Source organism: Neophocaena asiaeorientalis, unplaced genomic scaffold (assembly GCF_003031525.2).
Source record: "Neophocaena asiaeorientalis asiaeorientalis breed wild unplaced genomic scaffold, Neophocaena_asiaeorientalis_V1.1 scaffold119, whole genome shotgun sequence".
NCBI classification, from domain to species: Eukaryota; Metazoa; Chordata; class Mammalia; order Artiodactyla; family Phocoenidae; genus Neophocaena; species Neophocaena asiaeorientalis.
This window is the reverse complement of record NW_020175821.1, coordinates 11567880-11588132: the sequence shown is the minus strand read 5'-3', so window position 1 is coordinate 11588132 and position 20253 is coordinate 11567880. Positions and strand designations below refer to the sequence as shown.

At 44.3% G+C, this 20253-nt stretch overlaps 1 protein-coding gene across 4 annotated transcripts; it reads right to left on the bottom strand.

The window, feature by feature from the left end:
• Positions 1-500: 500 nt before the first annotated feature.
• On the bottom strand, positions 501-18436 carry RNASEL (ribonuclease L). Of its 4 annotated transcripts, XM_024732411.1 has the most exons (8): positions 18287-18436; positions 14184-15848; positions 9869-9954; positions 8422-8627; positions 7498-7630; positions 3409-3545; positions 3234-3330; positions 501-2760 (listed from the first exon to the last, which is right to left on the bottom strand). In XM_024732411.1, the coding sequence occupies exons 2-8, from the start codon at positions 15658-15660 to the stop codon at positions 2686-2688; spliced, it is 2211 nt and encodes a 736-aa protein (XP_024588179.1). In that variant the 5' UTR covers positions 15661-15848; positions 18287-18436; the 3' UTR covers positions 501-2685. The 4 variants fall into 4 exon arrangements, with proteins under 4 accessions (XP_024588179.1, XP_024588180.1, XP_024588181.1 ...); XM_024732412.1 differs by lacking the exon at positions 3234-3330; XM_024732413.1 differs by having other exon boundaries at positions 2618-3330.
• Between the last annotated feature and the right edge of the window lie 1817 nt (positions 18437-20253).

Sequence of the window (20253 nt, the reverse complement as noted above, 5' to 3'; positions counted from 1 at the left end):
TAAAAGCATTAGGCTCTGGAAAGCAGTAGGCGCTCAAGAGGTGGTAACTATTATTCTTACCATAATTTTCCTCTCCTGTGTTGCTTGTTCAGTGCATTCTAGGCAGGCAAGCTCCCCTCGTCTCTGTGTAACTGGCACTTCTGCTTGACAAGCCCAAGCACAGAATCACTTTGCCTAACACAGTACCTAACATGAACTACAAGCTCAATTAAATGTTTGTGATAATGGCAACTGAATAAGAAATATTTGCAACATGTCCACAGAAACCCTTAGAGGATTAAAGTAGAGAGCACAGTGATCAGACCCTTCCTTTTCTACAAGGGCCCCCAAGGTGTGTATTGTGCCCGAATTAATGGAGGGCTGAAATGAGGCTCCTTTTCCCATTTTTAAAGAGCAGGGTGCCTTTCTTAAAACTTACCCAGGAATTAATCACTGAGCATTTTCTACTGTAGATATCACTACTCTCTAAAGTAGAAATGTCACTCAGAGAAAATCAGACATTCAGGTAATACAAAGTTTTATTGAATATGCTTTACAAATGGGCATTTGATTGTCATCTCGAAGTACTCACTACAAATCAGAAAAACAAATCTTACTTTTAAAACTTAAAGCAACCTTGCTGCTCCTAAAACCTTAAAGAAAAGTTTTCAGTTTGTTTCTTCCAGTACTTGTTAATTTCATTCAGTGACACCCTTTTTAGACCACCTCCTTTGTAAATTCTATTTATTTATTTATTTTTGGCCATGCCCTGCGGCATATGGTATCTTAGTCCCCAACCAGGGATCGAACCCGCACCCCCTGCGCTGGAAGTGCAGAGCCTTAACCACGGGACCACCAGGGAAGTCAAGACCATCTCCTCTTCAGAAAGAACCTAAGACACTGTTTTTTCTCACAGCTCCTCTCATTACAAAGCTTCATCTTCACCACCACAGTGAGGATAAATGGAAAGAACATCAGACTTCATGCCAGAAAATCTTTTCAAATTCAGACAGTGACACTTCCTATGCATTAGAGTAAATCAACATGTCTCTAACCTTAGTTTCCTCATCTGCAAAATGAGGATCACAACACTTATCTTACAGGATTATTTTGAAAACTAAAAGAAGTAAAATATGCAGGTGTAATTTATAACCTATAAAACACCATCAAAATGTGTCCTAGCATTATTACTCATGTATGAAGATGGATCATTCATTTTTCAATGAATATTTATTGGTCATTACCATGTGGCAGACATTTTGCTAGGCTGTACGATACACATCAAAAAATATATATATCATTGGCCCTAAGGAGCCAATTATATATATATATATCATTCCAGTGGGGAAGAATCAAACATGCTCTGGTGTGGCCATGGGTGCTAGGGAGCCAGAGAGGACACTCAGGCAGGGGTGTGGAAAGTGAGGGCACTCAGAGGACTTCCTGAGGGGGTGAAACTGGAACTGTCTCACTGCAGATCAAAAAGCAAGACATCAAACTCGAGTCAGTCCTCTGTGAGGTGAGCCACACAATCCACAGTCCTGGGCTCCCAGCCAGTTCAAAGGTAGCACAGCGCACTAAGGCAGAATTTCTCAACCTCAGTGTCACTGATAATTCTGTTCTTCCGGATAATTCTGTGTTTCGGGAGTGCTATCCTGTGCATATCATAGAACGTTCAGCAGCATCCTTGACCTCTATCTACTAGATGCCAGTACAACCCCCTACCCTCAGCTTTGACAGACATTTTAACTGCCCAATGGCCCCTGAAGGGCAAGATTGCCTACAGTTGAGAAACACAGCCTTGACATAATAGAAAACCAACACAGGTGATTCTAGAAGGAATGCATTTCATCCAGTTGGTGCTTAGACTTATACTAGTTAGTGCTCAACAAATATTGAATGAATGAATGAGCCACCCAGAGCCCATTTGACCTTTTGGGTCTCATGTAGAAGAGCTCTGAGCTAGCAATTAAGTTCTAAGGTGCCGAGTGAGAGGTAACAATAACACCGTGTCCATTTATACCGCGCTCTGTGCAAGTTGTATAATCTGGGGCAAGTAGTTCAATTTCCCTGAGTCTCTCAGGCTCTTCAGTTCCTAAAAGGGGATATTAATCTTATCTTGCAAGGTTGTTGGGAGAATTACATGAGATAATTGATGTAAAACATAAAGCATTAGAGGTTTAGGAACTCACTCCTTTGGTGCAGTTGACAAGAGGAATCTTAGCAGGATGCTCTCCCAGCTCCTGCCACTAAGCTTGACCCTTAAAAAGGACTAGAGTAGTTTGAGCATATGCTTTTTTTTGTTATAAACGTGGAGAATGCTGAGCACGGCACCAGGAACTGACACATCAGCTATCCAATTCATTGCTCACAAGCAGCCAGGTTAGTCAAAAGGCTCAGGGAATTCCCTGGTGGTCCAGTGGTTGGGACTCCATGCTTCCACTACAGGGGGCATGGCTTCAGTCCCTGGTAGGGGAACTAAGATCCCACATGCCACGTGGTGTGGGCAAAAAAAAAAAAAAAAAATGTCAAGAGGCCCAGAGAGTTGTGACTCGCCCAGGATTACACAGTCAAAAAGTACTTCCCTGAATTCAAGAGGCCCTAGGGCTGGCCAGCCTGCTCACCACCACCACCTCCATCACACCTAGGCTTATTTAGATGTGAGTTTTTGGAAAATGCTTTGTGTATTCTGTGTTCTGTAGTTTCCTATAGACATACATGACCAGATCGGGAAATTTCTCCTGAAAATACTGGGAAGGTTCTCCAATTATTGACTTCATCCTGAAATGAAACATAAATATTTTGATATGCTTGCCCCAAACTCTGCATCCCCCCTTTATAGCATATGGCCCTGGAAATCTTTTTTGCTCCCCCGGTTTCTATAGCAGAATAAATGAGGACTTTGGAATCTGACAGAGCAAGATTCATCTCCTGACTCTCCAACTAATGGACTAAACTTTGGCAACTTAAGTTTTATGAACCTTAGTTTTATTATCCATAAAATGAACATAATACTATCCCACAATCCCTTATCTACAATGCTGAAATCCAAAAAATCCCTCAAAACTGCAAGTATTTTGTGAGTTTAGAGCTAAGAATTTTGGTAGCGAAAGCGAATTGGATTAACACAGGGCTACTCTTCTAATGCTACATTCGCTTTACCCAGCCACGCAGTCCCCTGTGTTTCTTCACACAAGAATTGCTAGCCTACTGTTAAAGGGGGCTCAGCAAAAATTGAAGAGGAAGAGGAGAACCTGGAGGGCATGTCCACTGTTGACTGTAAGACCCTTGTGATGGCCCTTTTCCACACAGAAGGAGGAATGACTTTCATCAAAATAACTTTTCTTCTTTCTATCAAATTAGCAGATATAAATTATTTTTCAATTATTCTCATCTCATCTCATACATGACTCCTCATACATGACTTACTGTCGATTCTTTGCTTCATTGATGTGCTCTCCCAAATTCCGGATGAACTTCAGCAGGTCACCCACGGTGTCCCGATAAACACCTTTGTTGCATTTTGTATAAAAGTCATTCATTTTTTCCATCACAAATTTGTCAATCTAAAAAAACATTACACAGAAATGTGGTAGCAACACAAAATATATCCTGAATGTTAATACAAAAAGGCAGAATACAAATTTGAATATATGTCAAATTTTCCACTAATTGATAAAGCAAATTCATACAAACATACAAAAAAAAGAATGGAAGTAAGCACCGTACACCACAACGCTAACCGTAGTTGTGTTTGGATGTGGAATTATAAATAACTTTAAATGCGTGTATCTATTTTCCAAGAGAATTGTTTTCATAGAAATTAACTACATTAAAACATGGTTTAGGAAATTGTTGGCTACTATACGAGGAAATTTGCTCACTATTCTCTACAGTAGCACTATCCTTGTGGCCACCCTTCCAAATTCATACTTGATTACATCTCCTCCTTCAAGAGGGCTGTCCTGACTGAAACCAGGCGTTGCAGCCATTACCATAGTGAGCGTGGTTGTTCTTTGTTTTGTTTTGTTTGTAATTATGTTTCCAAAGGTTACATGTTTCTCCTTGTCCCTAGGTCTCCCAGGGCAGCTGCTATCATATTAATAATGCCTTCCTGGGCTTCCCTGGTGGCGCAGTGGTTGAGAGTCTGCCTGCCGGTGCAGGGGACACGGGTTTGTGCCCCGGTCCGGGAGGATCCCACATGCCGCGGAGCGGCTGGGCCCGTGAGCCATGGCCACTGAGCCTGCGCGTCCGGAGCCTGTGCTCCGCAATGGGAGAGGCCACAACAGTGAGAGGCCCGCATACCGCAAAAAAATAAAATAATAATAATGCCTTCCTCTTGTAGATGGCTCTGATAGGTAGAAAGAGTCTGGAGTAAGAGAATAAGATGCAACAACCATGAAGCCAGAGGGTCCCTTAGGAAGAGTAACTGGTGACTAGAAGCCTGCCTGGGGGTACTATGTGTGGAGCACATGTGAGAAATGCTGAGCATGTATGTGTGCGAGAAGAGGCAGCCATGTGAAGAAGGTGGAGTCCACACTGGAAAACTGGTTGCACGCCCAGGAAAATGGGCAAGTCACCAAAATCAACAGGACAACAAAGCTGAAAATGAAAACAAAAACAAGATAAGACTTGAAGTCAATCAAAATTCCACATATGTCAATGAAATTTAAGGGAAAGAACCAATGAACTGGGAGACAAAAGAACAGAATTCTCTTTCCAGTTCTGCCAACCTCTGGCTTTCCAGCCCTGAGTATTAGGGGTTCCACCTCTGAGCCTCAACTTCCTTGGCAATTAAATGATTTGGTGGACTTGACGGCATCATTAACATTGTGCAGTGAGCTGCTTTAGCACGTGGCCTTTTTTTTTTTTTCCCCATTTTTTTTATTGAAGTATAGTTGATTTACAATGTTGTAATTTCTGGTACAGCAAAGTGATTCAGTTATACATATATATACATATTCTTTTTCACATTCTTTTCCATTATGGTTTATTAGAGGGTATTGAATATAGTTCCCTGTGCTATGCAGTAGGACCTTGTTGATTAAATACGTTTTTATATTTTTATTTTTAACCAGTTTTAAATGTTTCTCTAGGGGAATTGGCACATTTAATATTTGGTCTCATTTGTATTATCTTTTTTTCTATATCTCTATTTTCCTATTCGCTTTTCAATTCTGTACCTTCTATTACAGTAGATTGGGTATCCTTTTTGTCATTTGAAGTACAATCAGAATAAAATCTTATGTAAATTATCTGAGGATAAAAAAGTAGTTCTACCATAATTTTTCATGTTTATAAATAAAACTGAGGCTCCTTTCTCTGGATGATAGAGTCTTGCGTCTTTGGGTTCAGCCCCATTTTCTCCAACTCCCTTGTCTCCCAGGTTCCTCGTTGTTGTATCTTGTTCTCTGGAAACACTTTTTTTTTTAAATTATTTATTTCTTTTGTGGTACGCGGGCCTCTCACTGTGTGGCCTCTCCCGTTGCGGAGCACAGGCTCCGGACGCGCAGGCTCAGCGGCCATGGCTCACGGGCACAGCCGCTCCGCGGCATGTGGGATCTTCCCGGACCGGGGCACGAACCCGCGTCCCCTGCATCAGCAGGCGGACTCTCAACCACTGCGCCACCAGGGAAGCCCCTGGAAACACTTTTTAAAATTACATTTTTGCACCTTAGAACCCACCTGTATCATCACATCTGATGACTGATAACATTCCATTACCTCCATAAACTTTATCTCTCTAGTGATATTTAGCATTTTATTTGTACTTTCCTCTTCATTCCAATCCTGTCCTTCCTTCTTATGCCTCTGGACCTTTGGGCTTTGATTGATAATTTACCCAACACCACTGCATTTTCTCAAACCTTGCTTCTGCTTTCAAACAGAAAGTAAAGGCCAGATAATTAACCTTCAAGAGAATGACTTTCCTATATGGTCTGAAAATAATGCTCCATTTAACACTGAGTGGAGAGTGAGAAAAGAAGGGAAACAATAGCTTTTATCACCTGCTTCTTCTGTGCTTTGTGCTCTATACTTCTCTTATTTCTACTTTTGCAACCACTCTTGAGGTTGGATTTCTCCTTTCTGTTGCCTGTAGTACTGTTTCTCTGTCTCAGACATTGAAAAGAAAAAGAAGATGACAATCTCTATCAGCTACAGGTTAGCACATGGCCTTTAAGCCAGAGTGCCCAGCTTCAAATCCTGCTGCACCCTTTACTGATTCTGTGCCTTTGAAACAAATCACTTGTCTGTGCCTCAGTTTACCCACCTGCAAGATGGAGCTAATTGCCTCAGAGGCTGTTGTAAAGATTAACTGTGGTTACTCATGGAAAGTCCTGAGAACTACAGCTGCCATGTAGTTAGCACTACGTGATTGTTAGCTATTACGATCATCTGCTCTGGTTTCAAATGTCTTTGTTTCTACAAGTTTAATTTTTAGCTGAACTTTTATAGACATTCATTTAGCAAAGAGTCATGGCACACCTACTCCATGCCAAGAATACAATGACAGACAAGATAACGGATGGTCTCTGCCCTCGTGGAACTTACTGTGTAGCAAGAAAGAGAGACGTTCAGCCAGCAATTATGAGTGTGATATGTGGTCTAGAGGCAAGCAAGGGAAGGAAAGCAAAATGAGATGCAGAAATGAAGAGGTTTGGAAGAAGCAAGAGTCCTACATCAGGCTTAAGATACAGAAGCTGCTGGTCTCACTCAAAGACTTGAGAGTTATGGATTTTCCCATAATGCTTTGCCCATGTCCCTGGGGTACCCAGCATGTATCCCACAGCCATCATTCTGTGGGTCTCTCCGCCCCACATGGATGCTGTGCTCTGTTTTGTATATCTCTGACCTTGCATGGGCCTAACACATACTGGTACTTGATAGATGTCTGCTCGTTAATAATAACGAAAGCTCTGATAGTACTGACTAGACTGAAATGGTGATTAATTTTTATGTTCCACTATATTGAGTGGACCTTCTCTGGAAGAGGAGGAATTTGAAAGATCATCTTTTTTTCCTTTTTTTTTTTTTTCATTTTCTATTCTCTCATACAGAAAATAGGTGTGTATATGGATGCTCAGGCAGGGCTGTACATTGACAGCAGAGGCAGCCAGTCTCCCTAGATGGAAATGCCCCATGGGGGAGTACCTCCTTTGGGCTAAACTCTATTTAATCAGCTGCTCTTGTCACAGTGGAAATAGAATTATTAGTCAGACCTCGCTCAGAAAATAAGGCTTGAGAGAAAGAGAAAAGAAAAGAAACGAAAAAGGCTCTTGGGCTGTGACAAGGCCATCCTAAAGAAGAGCCTGGATGGTCTCTCAGGAGGGCCTGGCCTGGAGCAGAGACTCAAAAGGGCAGAGGGGACCTGGGATGGGAGGAGGGAGAGGAAAATCCCCTTTCTCACCACTTGGTTGGGCCAGGCCCATAGTATAAAAAAGTTAGGGAAACCAACATAACACATGACACAGATTCTTATTCCTGGAGTAACTCCAAGACCATAGGAGTTGTTCACACCTTAGTTGTCCACTGGTCAAAACTTGTGGAAACTTCAGATGTTCCAGGTTGCAGAAGCCGGAGGATCTTGCCTTTAGCATTTCTCTTTTTGATGTCTGATTCATTTCCCACATCCCTAAGGGTCCTGTAGCGGCTGAGAATGACAGAATCATCACGGTTGTCCCATCCTTCCCACTCTTTACAGAACTATTAGATTTTGGCTTTTGATAGGAGTAGTAAAAGCATGTCTCTAAAATCTGCATAAGGGGAGAGCTCTCTCTCTCTCTGTTTTCCCTCATCCTTTTTCTATTCTTCAATGGAGAAAACCAGATCCAGAGAAGTTAAGTCACTGCTCCAATGACACCCACCCAGGAAATGCCAAGCTGAGAGAAAAGCCTGGGTCTGCTGACTCCCAGCCTGACTCCTGCCCACCTCACCATGATGGTTAATTTTATGTGTTAATGTCACTGACCACACAAGGCCCAGATTAAATATTCTGGGTGTGTCTGTGAGGACGTTTCCAAGGAGATTAGCATTTGAACCAGTGGACTCAGTAAAGCAGATGGCCGTCCCCAATGTGAGTGGGCATCATCGAATCTATGGAGGGCCTGCCTAGAACGAAAGGGGAAATTCGCCCCTCTCTGCCTGGTTGCTTCAGCTGGGACATGGCTCTTCTCTTGCCCTCAGCTGTCCCAGTTCTCAGGCTTTCAGGCCCTTACTGGAATCTCCATCTTCGGCTCCCCTGGTTCCCAGACCTTTGGATTCAGATTAAATTACACCATTGGCTTTCCTGGGTCACCAGCTTGAAGATGGCAAATAGTGGAACTTCTCAGCCCCAATATTGCATGAGGCATTTCCTTATTTTGTACATATATAAAGAGCCCTGACTAATACGCTCACTGTCTCTGTCCTGGAGGCCTGTAATATACACTCAGTTTTCCTTACCTCGCCCAACTCCAAAAGAAGGGATGACCCAGCAGGCCACTCAGAAGGTCCTTCACATTGTCCCCAGGGGAGAACAGGTGATGAATGAGGTCCGAAGTTTCCTCATCTGGAGAAAGTTGAATCAACTCTTCAGTTCTTAGATCCTTCAGACTCTCAAAAGAAATGTCTCCCTGGTTTACCACGTACAGGACCAGCAGTCCCAGGGCCTACACAAAAGCCATAAATCAAGCCAAAAGCACTTATGAATTATCACTCTATTTGGGGAACTTTGGAGGGTGTGGCACAGGCTATGAGCAAATGGAAAACGGGTAGAATCTCGAGGAGATTCCACAGCCTGGTCAGGGAGAGAAGGCATGGGCTTGTGCATAGAGAACTCTTCAAGGTAGTATAGTTTAGGATACTACCCCTTCAAGGTAGTATAGTTTATAGGTTTAGGTTTATAAGGAACAAAAGATAATCCCAGGCCAGAGTTGTCAGGGCAGACTGCTTAGAGGAAGAGGAATTTGAGCTAGACCTCAAAGTATGGATAGAATTTAGATAAACAGGGGAAAGGGAGAAGGTTTTAAACAAGGGGGATGCTCAGAGTCTGGCTGGGAACTGGGACTTTGGGTCGGGCCTATGTCAGGCCACAGATAAAGGAGCCAGACCAGGTCCCACAGAATAGAGTGAAGGCCCCAGGAGTCAGGGCACAGCAAGGGAGGAAGGACCAGGAAGGAGGCCAGCATAGAAACTGCACTGGGAAGGACACCAGTCAGTGAAGGAGCTAAAATCTGGAGCCACTGAACCAGAAAGGCCAGGCATGGATGGAGAGTTCTTGTCTATTGGGTTGGAAGTTCAGCGCCCTGGAAAACTCCAGGCGAGAGCTGCGCTGACAAGCTCAGAATCTATCTGGGAGCCGTGGTCTGCAGAGGCTACGTCTCTGTTCTGTCTCTGGAGAAACAGTTCTTTCAGGATCTTAATCTTTGGGGCCAAGTTTAGTCTCTTTTGAGTTGCGGATCGATCCCATCCCTCCGCTGTGCTTGAGAGGGCCTTAGTCACTGGCCCTCCTAGGAGTTTGGCACACGTGTTTGAATAGAGTGGGAAAAGAAATCTCATTTACTTTGTCTTTAGGCAGAAAATACCTCCTACAGGAATTGTGGAATTATTTTGGAGAAAATCTCCTGGCTGTAATTCTGGAAGCACTGTGGCATGTTCGGTGTATTTACTATTCAGCCTGTGGGGTCAGAGAGAGATCTAAAGAGATAGAGAAAGGGGCCACAGCGATGGTCAACCCCACACCCACTTGGCTGTCTGCAAGGGAGTGAAGGCAGTGAGTACCAGGGAAATGCTGTGAAATGTCTTTCCTTCTGGTTGAAATAGGAACATCCTCTAACTGGCCACAGGGAGTAAGGTAATGAACAAAGAAGGAAGCAGAAAGATGGAAAAGTAAATTGTTTGTAGAAATTACCTCTAGATCTCTCTCGATTTCCTGTGGATCTCCGGTCCACTTGATGCTTTTATCGAAATCTGCCAGGTAAGCGCCATTCTTGTAATCTAAGGGATGGTTTGTAGAGATGCATTGAAAATCCTCATTCTCCATATGCTGTAATTAATTTAAATAAGTCTGCAACACAATGTACAATCTATCATCTCTGAGGAAGACAATGATAAGCTCATATCTGCTTTGTTGTTTGCTTCTCAAAACCCTGTCATGTGCACTGTGTCGTTTGATCTCTCAGGTATCTGTCAAGAGCAGGACTTACATTTTATTTGTTCCAAGCCAAGGGGCGGGGAAGCATGGGGATAAGTATAACCAGCTCCCCAGTCATGCAACTCCTGGGGTCAAAGAGCACAGATCTGTAAAGAAGCTGCTGGCAGGAGTTAAGGTTACATCCTATAGCTAAAGAACAACCAAACAACAAGGATCCGAATCCAAGACCACCTTAAGCATAGCATTCCACCAAATCAAGCCCACTAGTCACTGCCCACTAAGACATTGTAATCTGTTACCACGAATAAACCATGTGCTTGTAATGAGTCACTGTCTCCTTGTCCCCTTCAGAATCTTCCTCCCTTAAAGGAAGCCACTAAGTCCTCAGAAAGAGGGATGCATGGATGAGAGAGGTCAGGAACAAAATGAAAGGTGGGTGAGTCAGTAATTTGTCCTCGAAGAGGTGGCTTAAAGGAGTCTGAGAGGAAGGTTGGGTAACCCCACATAGAATGATGGCCAGTACAACTGTGTGCTTCTCAAACTCCTCTCATTATGAACTTAGACATCACAGTTGTGAGGAAACTCAGAGTCTAACAAAAAGGAACCCATTAAATCATTCAACAAGTGTTTAGTGAGGGGAAAAAAATGATGGTGAGGAAGGAGAACACAGTCCTGGCCCTACAGAGTTTAGAGTCTCTGGGCAAGGAGACCGATACTAAAGGAGGATAAACATTAAATTAATTGCAATTTTGAAAATGCTAGCCAAAAGTGCAGGATGCCCTAAAAGTGTATCACAAGAAGAGCTACATGGCTGGGGTGGGGGTGCAGGGAGGGTGGAGAAGTTTTCCTTAAGGAAGAGACGCCTAGGGAATCCCCTGCTGGTTCGGTGGTTAGGACTCCAAACTTCCACTGCAGGGGGCATGGGATCAACCTCTAGTTGAGGAAATAAGATCCCACATGCCGCATGGTGCAGCCAAAAAAACAAAAAGGAAGAGACGCCTAGACAGAAAAGATCAGAAAGTAGAATTTGGGTAGGTGAGTGGAATGGGGAACAGAGGGAAGAGAGAATTCCAGATAGGAATGCGTGGAGAATTCCACTCTGGCGGAAGGAAGGCCCAAGTGTGCACTTAGGGAGGAGGGACAGAGTCAGAAAGTTGCTTGTGATGAGGTTGAAGGGGCAGATGGGATGCAGATCATAAACCACAGACGACTTTCAATTATTTGAAGTGATAAATTCCCTTCACTTATTTAAGCCACTTGGAGTCGAGTTTTCTGCTACTGAAATTTGAAAGTACCTAATGGAATACCTCACATCTCTTCTAACATTTGATTTGTTTTTTACACGCCCCAATTTTTTATTTTTAGTTTCAACAGACATTGTTAAAGTGCTATAATAAGTTTTAATGCTTATGCTCAGTTTCTGTACTACAGTGTAGAGAGGGAATTTGGCCCTGCTGACACCTGATTTGGTGCCAGTGGAATTGGTTTCATACTTCTGGCCTCCAGAACTGTGGGAGATTAAATTCCTGTTGTTTTAAGCCACCAGATTTGTGACAATTTCTTTTAACAGCCATGGAAACTTACACATTTGGTTAGCTATGTTTCTTTGGGTGTAAATTCTTCTGTTTCATGCCTCTCTTTCACGGTATTGGCACCTCTTAAATATCCTAAGTGATTTTCGACTGTAAGCCTTACTTTGCGGTTGAGACTCCCTGACGTCCTGTGAGTTGTTTCTGTTAATGCCACCCAACAGGGTGGAGGGATGGAAGCAGTCGTCAGAGCTTCTGCTTTGCATTTTATTCAGTGAAGCTCGGGGGTAAGCAGGACATGCCACTTAGTAGCTGCTTTGGCAGAAATCTTCCATGTTTAACTGCTCTTTGTTTCTCTTGATATCACCAATGACCCAGTGTCTCAAGCAGTCCCCCTGTCTGTAGAAGAAAGGTCTGTCATAGATGCTTGGTCCCTGGGGAAGAGGGGAAGCCCAGGGTTTGATCTTCCTAGTGTCGACTGTCGCAGCAATCTGCCTGCTAGCTGGTCCTTGGTCCTCTCCTGCTTCTGGCTTCCATCACTTTGGAGTGGCACTTTTCTACAATGTTCCTACGTTCATAAGTAATGTTTATCTGTGGCTTCCTGCATTTGTCCTGGACTCCTGTATTATTCTTCAATCCCATCCTATCTATGTTTAGTCTCTCCATGATTCTTCAAGGATTTTGTCCTCTAGGAATTCTTTTTTTAATGTTGATCTCAGTTATGAATTCATTTAAAAATCATTTCCCATCATTTGAGGGATTTAATACAGGGAAGAGTCTGCAGTATGTGCTAGGTTCGCCACCTTGAGGCAGAAATATAATCAGTTCTTTACTGTTCAAGCTTAAGAATGGAAGAAGTGGTGCTAGAAATTTCAAAGAATAGGTAGTCACAACTTATTTTTCTTTAGAACGTGATGTGTGATCCTTTTGCATCAAGATCAGCAGGTAAACTTGGGAAGGACCTCACCTTTGGCTGAACCTCAAAGACTCTTCCTTACTGGGTAGAGTTGCACATATTTCTGGCCCTTGTCAGTCTCCCCAGCAAAGTTGCTTAAAACCAGGAAGGAGTGCCACAAACACCTGTCCTCACACTGAAACCAGATCTTACGTCTACCTATTTCTCTCTTCCAGGACCTTAAGTACCGTTCTCTGACTCTCAGTACCCACATCTTCTTTTTGCCCTGGTCCCTTACACCAAGCTTAAATGTCAGTGCATGTCTGTAGGTTAGGTATCTGCTTCTGCTTAGCCCTCTAGACAAGTACCTGGCCTTTGTTGGGCACTTACAACGTACAGATGACTTGTCCATTTGACATACTGTACTTAGACCTCATAACAACCTTATGAAGGAGGCATTATCGGTCTCAAGTGAGGAAACCAATGCTCTTTTCATTAAGCAACTTGCTTGAGGTTACAAAGCTACAAAGTGGTGGGACAAGGCTGCAAGGCTCCTTAAATATGGCTGAAGCCAAGGCTCTTTTTACTGTCCCACCTTGCCCCCTGGGACTTTACACTCAGCTCTGCTTGTGTTTTTTGTTTTTTTTTGTTTTTTTTGGAAGTTTTGAATTTTATTTTATTTATTTATTTTTCATACAGCAGGTTCTTAGTTATCTATTTTATACGTATTAGTGTATATATGTCAATCCCAGTCTCCCAATTCATCTCGCTGCCCCCCCACTTTCCCCCCCTTGGGGTCCATACATTTGTTCCCTACTCTGCTTCGTTTTTTTGTTTGTTTGTTTGTTTGGCTGTGTTGGGTCTTCGTTGCTGTGCAGGTTTTCTCTAGTTGCGGCGAGCAGGGGCTACTCTTCGTTGCAGTGTGCAGGCTTCTCATTGTGGTGGCCTCTCTTGTTGTGGAGCATGGGCTCTAGGTGCGTCGTTGTGGCTCACGGGCTCAGTAGTTGTGGCTCGCTGGCTCAGTAGCTGTGGCGCACAGGATTAGTTGCTCTGCAGCAGGTGGGATCTTCCTGGACCAGGGCTCGAACCCGTGTCCCCTGCGTTGGCAGGCGGATTCTTAACCACTGCGCCACCAGCGAAGCCCTCAGCTCTGCTTGTATCTTTGAATGTTGCTTCAGTTTATTTTGGTTTCGGTTTGCAGCAGTGGACGCTGACTTGTTCGGTCTGCTTGCAGTATGTTTCACCGTGTCACATCTTAACCTGGATCCCAATTTTAACCTCAGCTTTGCCATTAAGTTTCACTGTAACTGCCACCTTCTCTGAAGGAACACACTTTCTAGGTTCCCTGACTTGCAGACTACTCTAAGAATTCAAACTTCTGGAGCTGGCTCCATCCAAGACCTACAAATTCGTATTTGCCAAGGGCAATATAAGGTTAGCCTGCTATTCCATTGGCATCCTTGACCTCCACGTGGAATACGGGTTATACCTGGTAGCAGGAGAGGTTGCACTGTCACTGTCGATTTGTTACATTAATCCTCAAACTGAACAATCCACACTGACTCTAGTTCTTCCCTGTTCTGCCATGAAAATCCTTTCCTCTCGTAACAAAAGGCCCTATGTTTCTGAGAGAACACTGGGGACTTACCTATTAACATGTTTTGTGGCTGCAGATCCTGGTGAGTGTATCCAGACAGGTGTAGTTCCTCAACAGCCTTAAATAGAGATGAGAGGACATTTCGAGCAAACTCATCTTCCTTATTTTGCACAGCCTCCCCTCTGTGGTCGGCCAAGTGCTCCTCCAGTGTGTGTTCACACAGGGCGAGGCACACATACAGAGAGCCCTTGTAGTTCTCACTGCCATAGAATGTCACCACATTACTGTTGATTCGGTTGCTCTGCAACAAGGAGACTTCATTTTGTCCATGTGTGCTGCCTTCATAGAATAGCTTCACAGCTACCTCTTGGTCTTCATAGAACCCCAGGTAGATGCCCCCTTCAGAAGTGTCAGCAATTTTATATTCTTCATCAATAAAGATCTTAAGTTTGCCAATCATAGGGCGGTATATCCTGTGGAGATGTTTCAGGGCTTCCCCCCAACGTGAGCTCTGCGGCTTCCAGTCTTGAGCAGGAGGGTGAAAATCTTCTACGGCTCCATGCTGGCGAAGAAACTTTGCAAGGTCATGATCATAATTGCGCCTTGCTATGGCAAGAAGGTCTCCGCAATCTGTTCTGGCTCCTTTGTGGCACAGCAACTGGGCGATTTCCTTCAGCTTGAGTTCAACAGCAAGATGCAGTGCTGTTTTGCCCTCATTGTCTGTGTCATTGATCTCTATATGTTTTTGTTCCAGAAGCATCTGTACCAAACCCAGGTTCTTCTTTTCCACTGCCAGGATCAGGGGCGTCTTCTTTCCTTCCCCCCTCACACTGACATCAACCTTACAGTCCAGCAGAAGGCGAGTAATGGCCTTCACCTTCTCATTGTCAGAGTTCAGAAGAGCATAGGTCAAAGCATTTCTGCCCATATTGTCTCGGGCATTGACATCTGCCCCCATCTCGTGAAGGAGGATCCTCACGACATCTACATGCCCTTCTTCAGCAGCATCCATGAGAGCAGTGGCCCCTCCTTTCCTAATCTTCTCTTGATCCTGCTTTGTCTTTCGATGCAAATTCACCTTTGCTCCATTCTTATACAGGAATCTTAAGGCTTCGACTCTACCATATGCAGAGGCTTCCATGAAAGCTGTGAAGCCATGAACGTCGCACTCATTGACATCTGCTACTTTCGGAAATAAAAGTTTGAGCACCTTCACGTTTCCAGTGATGCCAGCAACTATGAAGGGAGTGGCCCCGTTCCTCTTCCGCAGACAAGGCTCAGCACCATAGTTAAGCAGAAGATCCACAATGTCCTCATTGCCACTTTGTACTGCATTATGCAAAGGTGACCAGCCCCATTCTTCATCCTGGAAATTGGCATCAGCCCCTTTTTTTAGCAATTGCTGGACCAGCTCAATGTCATCTTCTTTAGTAGCTTTAATCAACAAATGGTTGTCTTCCTCTGAAACCCTCCCGTTAGTAGAGGGTGTGGGTCTTTCCTGAGGATTGTTAGGGCTCTTGGTCTCCATGATGGTAAATACCACTGGTTACAAATTTTTTGCCTTTTTTTCAAGAAAATGAAAAACTTATCTCCTTGGGATTTGATCAAAGAGACGTGGAACTCTTAGAAAATCCTGTCAGGGTAAATCAGAATTATCTGGCTACAGACCACCAGTATCAGGAAGGACAATACTCTTGAAGTCTTCCGACTTTCCACCTGGAGATGAGAGAGGAACTTCATAATTTTATAATAGTGAGAAAACATTTAGACTTCCCTGGTGGTGCAGTGGTTAAGAATCTGCCTGCCAATGCAGGGGACACGGGTTCGAGCCCTGGTCCGGGAAGATACCACATGCTGTGGAGCAACTAAGCTCGTGAGCCACAACTACTGAAGCCCACGCGCCTAGAGCCCATGCTCCACAACAAGAGAAACCACCGCAATGAGGAGCCTGTGCACCGCAACGAAGAGTAGCCCCTGCTCGCAGCAACTAGAGAAAGCCTGAACACAGCAACGAAGACCCAATGCAGCCAAAAATAGATAAATTTATAAAAAAACGAAAACATTTGAATTTGAGAAATTAATTTTACTAGCAACTTTTTCAAAATACATCTATTATAGAAATTTTTATTATAGAATATTATAAATATATATAAATTTTAAACAAGAAAATTATTACTTTATTCTCCCACTGCCCAGGAACAGGTATTGTTAATATTTTAGTATATTTCTATAGATTTTTAAAAAAATAGTTGGGCTCATGCTCTGTAAGTAACTTTGTATCCTGCCTCCTTTCATTTAATGCCTTATTATAAATAATGTCCTATGTTATTACAAGTGGGATTTTTTTGGGGTTTTTTTGCGGTACGCGGGTCTCTCACTGTTGCGGCCTCTCCCGTTGCGGAGCACAGGCTCCGGACGCGCAGGCTCAGCGGCCACGGCTCACGGGCCCAACAGCTCCGCGGCATGTGGGATCTTCCCGGACCGGGGCACGAACCCGTCTCCCCTGCATCGGCAGGCGGACTCTCAACCACTGCGCCACCAGGGAAGCCCTACAAGTGTTTTAAAACATTTTGATGGCTATGCAACATGCCATCAGAGAGGTTTTTCAGTTCTCTACTATGGAGCAAATTTTTAAAATAACTTTTAAAACAGAGTTTCAAAATGATTATTTTTTTCACAATTCGAAATAATGTTGGAGCAAATTTAGAGCTTACTTTAGCTTCTTTTCTTATGACAGATCTTATAATAGATCTCTTATGATAGATTTCAAAGAACTGAATGCCGAGTCAAAGGCTATGATTGCTTTTAGGATTCTCAACCTATATGAATACATTTTTCCCCAGTGCCACATAAACATACTCTTACTAGAAATAGATGGCCTTTTAAAAAAACCAGAGCCCTCATTTAATAAGAAAATATGTGTTTTTCATCAGTTTGTGTTTCTGGTTGAACACGCTCAGAACATTCCTGGTTCTTTGCATGTGTGCAGTCCTATTCAAACTAGTGTAGAGTATGGTTAAGAACTCGGACTCCCAACTCAGCAAGATCGAAGTTTGAGCCCCTGGTCGTGTAATTCTAGACTCTTACTTCCTAATCGTGTAACCTTAGATTATTAAGTCTCAATTTTCTGTTCCCTCAAATGGGGGCAACAATAAATACAGTCCCCCGTATAAAGTGCATTGAAGTAGGGAGAGGGGGAAATATTAAGCCTTCAATAAATGGTAGAGCTAATTACGTCCGTTTATGAAAACAAAAGTTAACAAATCCCAGTCTCCCCACCCACGTGCATATACACACTACACAAATAGGGAACCTGGGGTGTCAGTTTAATCCAACTGCCCTTGATCAGCTCTGAGAAATTTAGACCCAATTCAAACAGCAGATGGCAGCAAACTGTTACCTGAATATTTACATAACTACATCCGCTGCAAAATTCACAGAGCAACCATCTTTCAGCAATCTCACCCCCTCCGACAGTGTCAAAGCCCTTGCCTCAGAGGTCTAATCAAATGTGCAGCGGAAGCACAATCACCCGGTAATGAACTCTCTGGACCCAATGTTTGTGTAAACACTTCCGGTGACAGTGAGTGTGAGGTGGGCTGGAATAAAGGACCAGAGAAGGGAAGAATCTCGGAGAAACCTGGAAGACTCAGGGTTTCTTCGAACTTCGTTCCTCCTCCGGTCTTTTATTTATTCCAGCCCACCTCCAACTGCTAACTTCAGTGTAACACAATCGTTTAAGAATACCACATCTTGGACTCCTTTTGAGGAAATGCAAATAAAAATGACGATAATGATAATAATAATAAAAGAACCCCCCAAGTGAAATATCAGAGTAGAAAATGAAAATAACCCATCAAAAACACTGCAAGGGAAGAGTCCTGCTTTCAGTTTCATTTTCTCCACATGACAAGATGTTCCTGATAAACTGAGATGACTTCCATAAACAATGTGTGGATTGTCACAGAACCCTGGGAATCTCAGCTGGGCTCAGGCCCAAAGGGCCCCCTGGGGCTGACCAGCTGGCTCTGTGAGCTCTCTCCTCTCCCCCAGTTCTACACCCACTGTCATCTCCAGTCCCCAAAGCCCAAGGAATCCTTCAAAGAAAACAACTTCTCAAGCTTTCCCAGCTCTTCTCCTTCTGCCCACCTTACCTTCTAAACACAGACGCCTCTTCCTTGGTTATTTCTCTGGCAGCACCTAACCCTCAAAAAAAACACTGTAGCCAGCAAGGAAACAGTCCTTTCTGGGGCTGGAGCGTCGAGAAGCGAGACAGCCGGGGCGGAGCCTAGAAAGGAGAGTGAAAGGAGGAGGGAGGGGACACTGACCACGCCTACACTCGGCAGAGGTGGCCTGAGCTAGTTGCACCTTTAAACCTCCTAGAGGAAAGCGGTGGCTCTTTTGTTTTCTAACCTTTTATTTTCTATTGGAGTATAGTTGATTAACAATATGTTAATTTCAGGTCTACAGCAAAGGGATTCAGTTATACATATACATGTATTTATTCGGTGGCTCTTAACTGATTGCTGAGGGCTGATTTGATGTCCAAGATCGTGCTGCTCAGCCTTCAGCCTTTCAGGTCACAGCTCCAACCTGACCACGTTGTTCCAAACCCCCTATCTTCTTGAGGGAAATGAATGGTAAATAAACATTTATTGAGCACCGACAGGGTGCCCGGCACTATGTTCATTGCATCACAAGAGACTCGGACCCAATCAACCCCTAACAATCCTGACGATGATGAAACTGAGGCTCCAGGAAGCTAGATCAGCCCAAAGCCCAAGCTCCTTCACTCACCTGGGTGCTGTCAACTCACCACCCCGAGGCAATGTGGCCTCCTGGAAAGGGCGCAAGGCTGGCAGTCTTAAGACCTCGTCCTTCAGCCAGAGCGGTGGCTGTTTTGCTGAGTGACCACAGGCAAGTGGTTGAACAATGTTGGGCCTCATTCTCTCATGTTAATATGGTTTTTAAGATTCCTTTCTGCTCTAGAAGTTCTGTTCCTGACCATTTTCCTAGCATGGAGATGCACGCTGTATACTGAAGGCTACAATGGGAAGTATTCCTGTCCTCAAAGAACATCCAGTCTTGCCGGGAGACAAACTTCCTAGAGGGCCATGAACAGCGAGCAAGGTGTGGTGACATGTTGGTCACCAGCGGCACGCCATCCAGACTCTCGACCTCTGTTGCCCCTTACACCCCGGTGACTCCCAAGCCTCTCTCTCTAGCCCCAGCCTCTCTGCTGAACTTCAGACCCACAAATCTAGAACATGTCCCAAACAGAGATTCTCATCTCTCCCTAAATCTGCTCCTTTCCTTTTTCTCCATCCCCATGAATGGCACCACCCCCTGAATGCCACTCCCCATTCTCATTCCAATCCCAAGTCTCCTACTTTCATCTGCCAGGGGATGACTACCTCAGCCCTTACTATCGCTTACTGGAAGAAACTGATGACTTGCTTCTCAGCCTCTAATCTAGTAATACCTGCTTCACTGACTCGCCATAGTGTACAGGACAATGTTCCCTCTGAGGGGTGCACTCTTACTGCACTCGTTTACAGATGAGCGAAGTAAGCCTTGGAGAGGCTTAGTAGCTTCCCACGGTCATACAGCGAAGGGGCCAGTTCCAGCCCCAACATTCCAACCCCACGAGCTGGGCTGTGTATCACTCAGCCGTGGTCTGTTCTGCCCCATCTTATCAAATAATGTGGCTCCCCATCTTGAAGAGAGTGGTTTATTGAAAGAGAAGTAGCCGTGAAGGGGCAAGTGACAGTGCCATGTCACACATGCGGCGATCAAGGTTAGGACAGGGTGTCCTAGAATCGAAGTGGCAGAGATGAACTCTGGGCAGTGGATGTCTGGGAAGGAAGGCTTCACTTGAGGAGGTGATGTTTTTGCTAGATTTTTCAGGAGGCCTTTTGAGGAGGGCGTTCTCCTCCTCAGTCCCCAACCCCTAATTAAAAGAAAGACAAAGAGGGCATTACGAGCAGAGAGAACAGCATGTAAGGGCCATCTGGGCAGGGACGAAGTCAGGAGAGGGACTTGGGTCAGATCAGCACGAACCTCCTATGTCATTGTAAGAGCTGGACTTTCTCTCGTACTCAAAGGGGAGCCACCGAAGGGC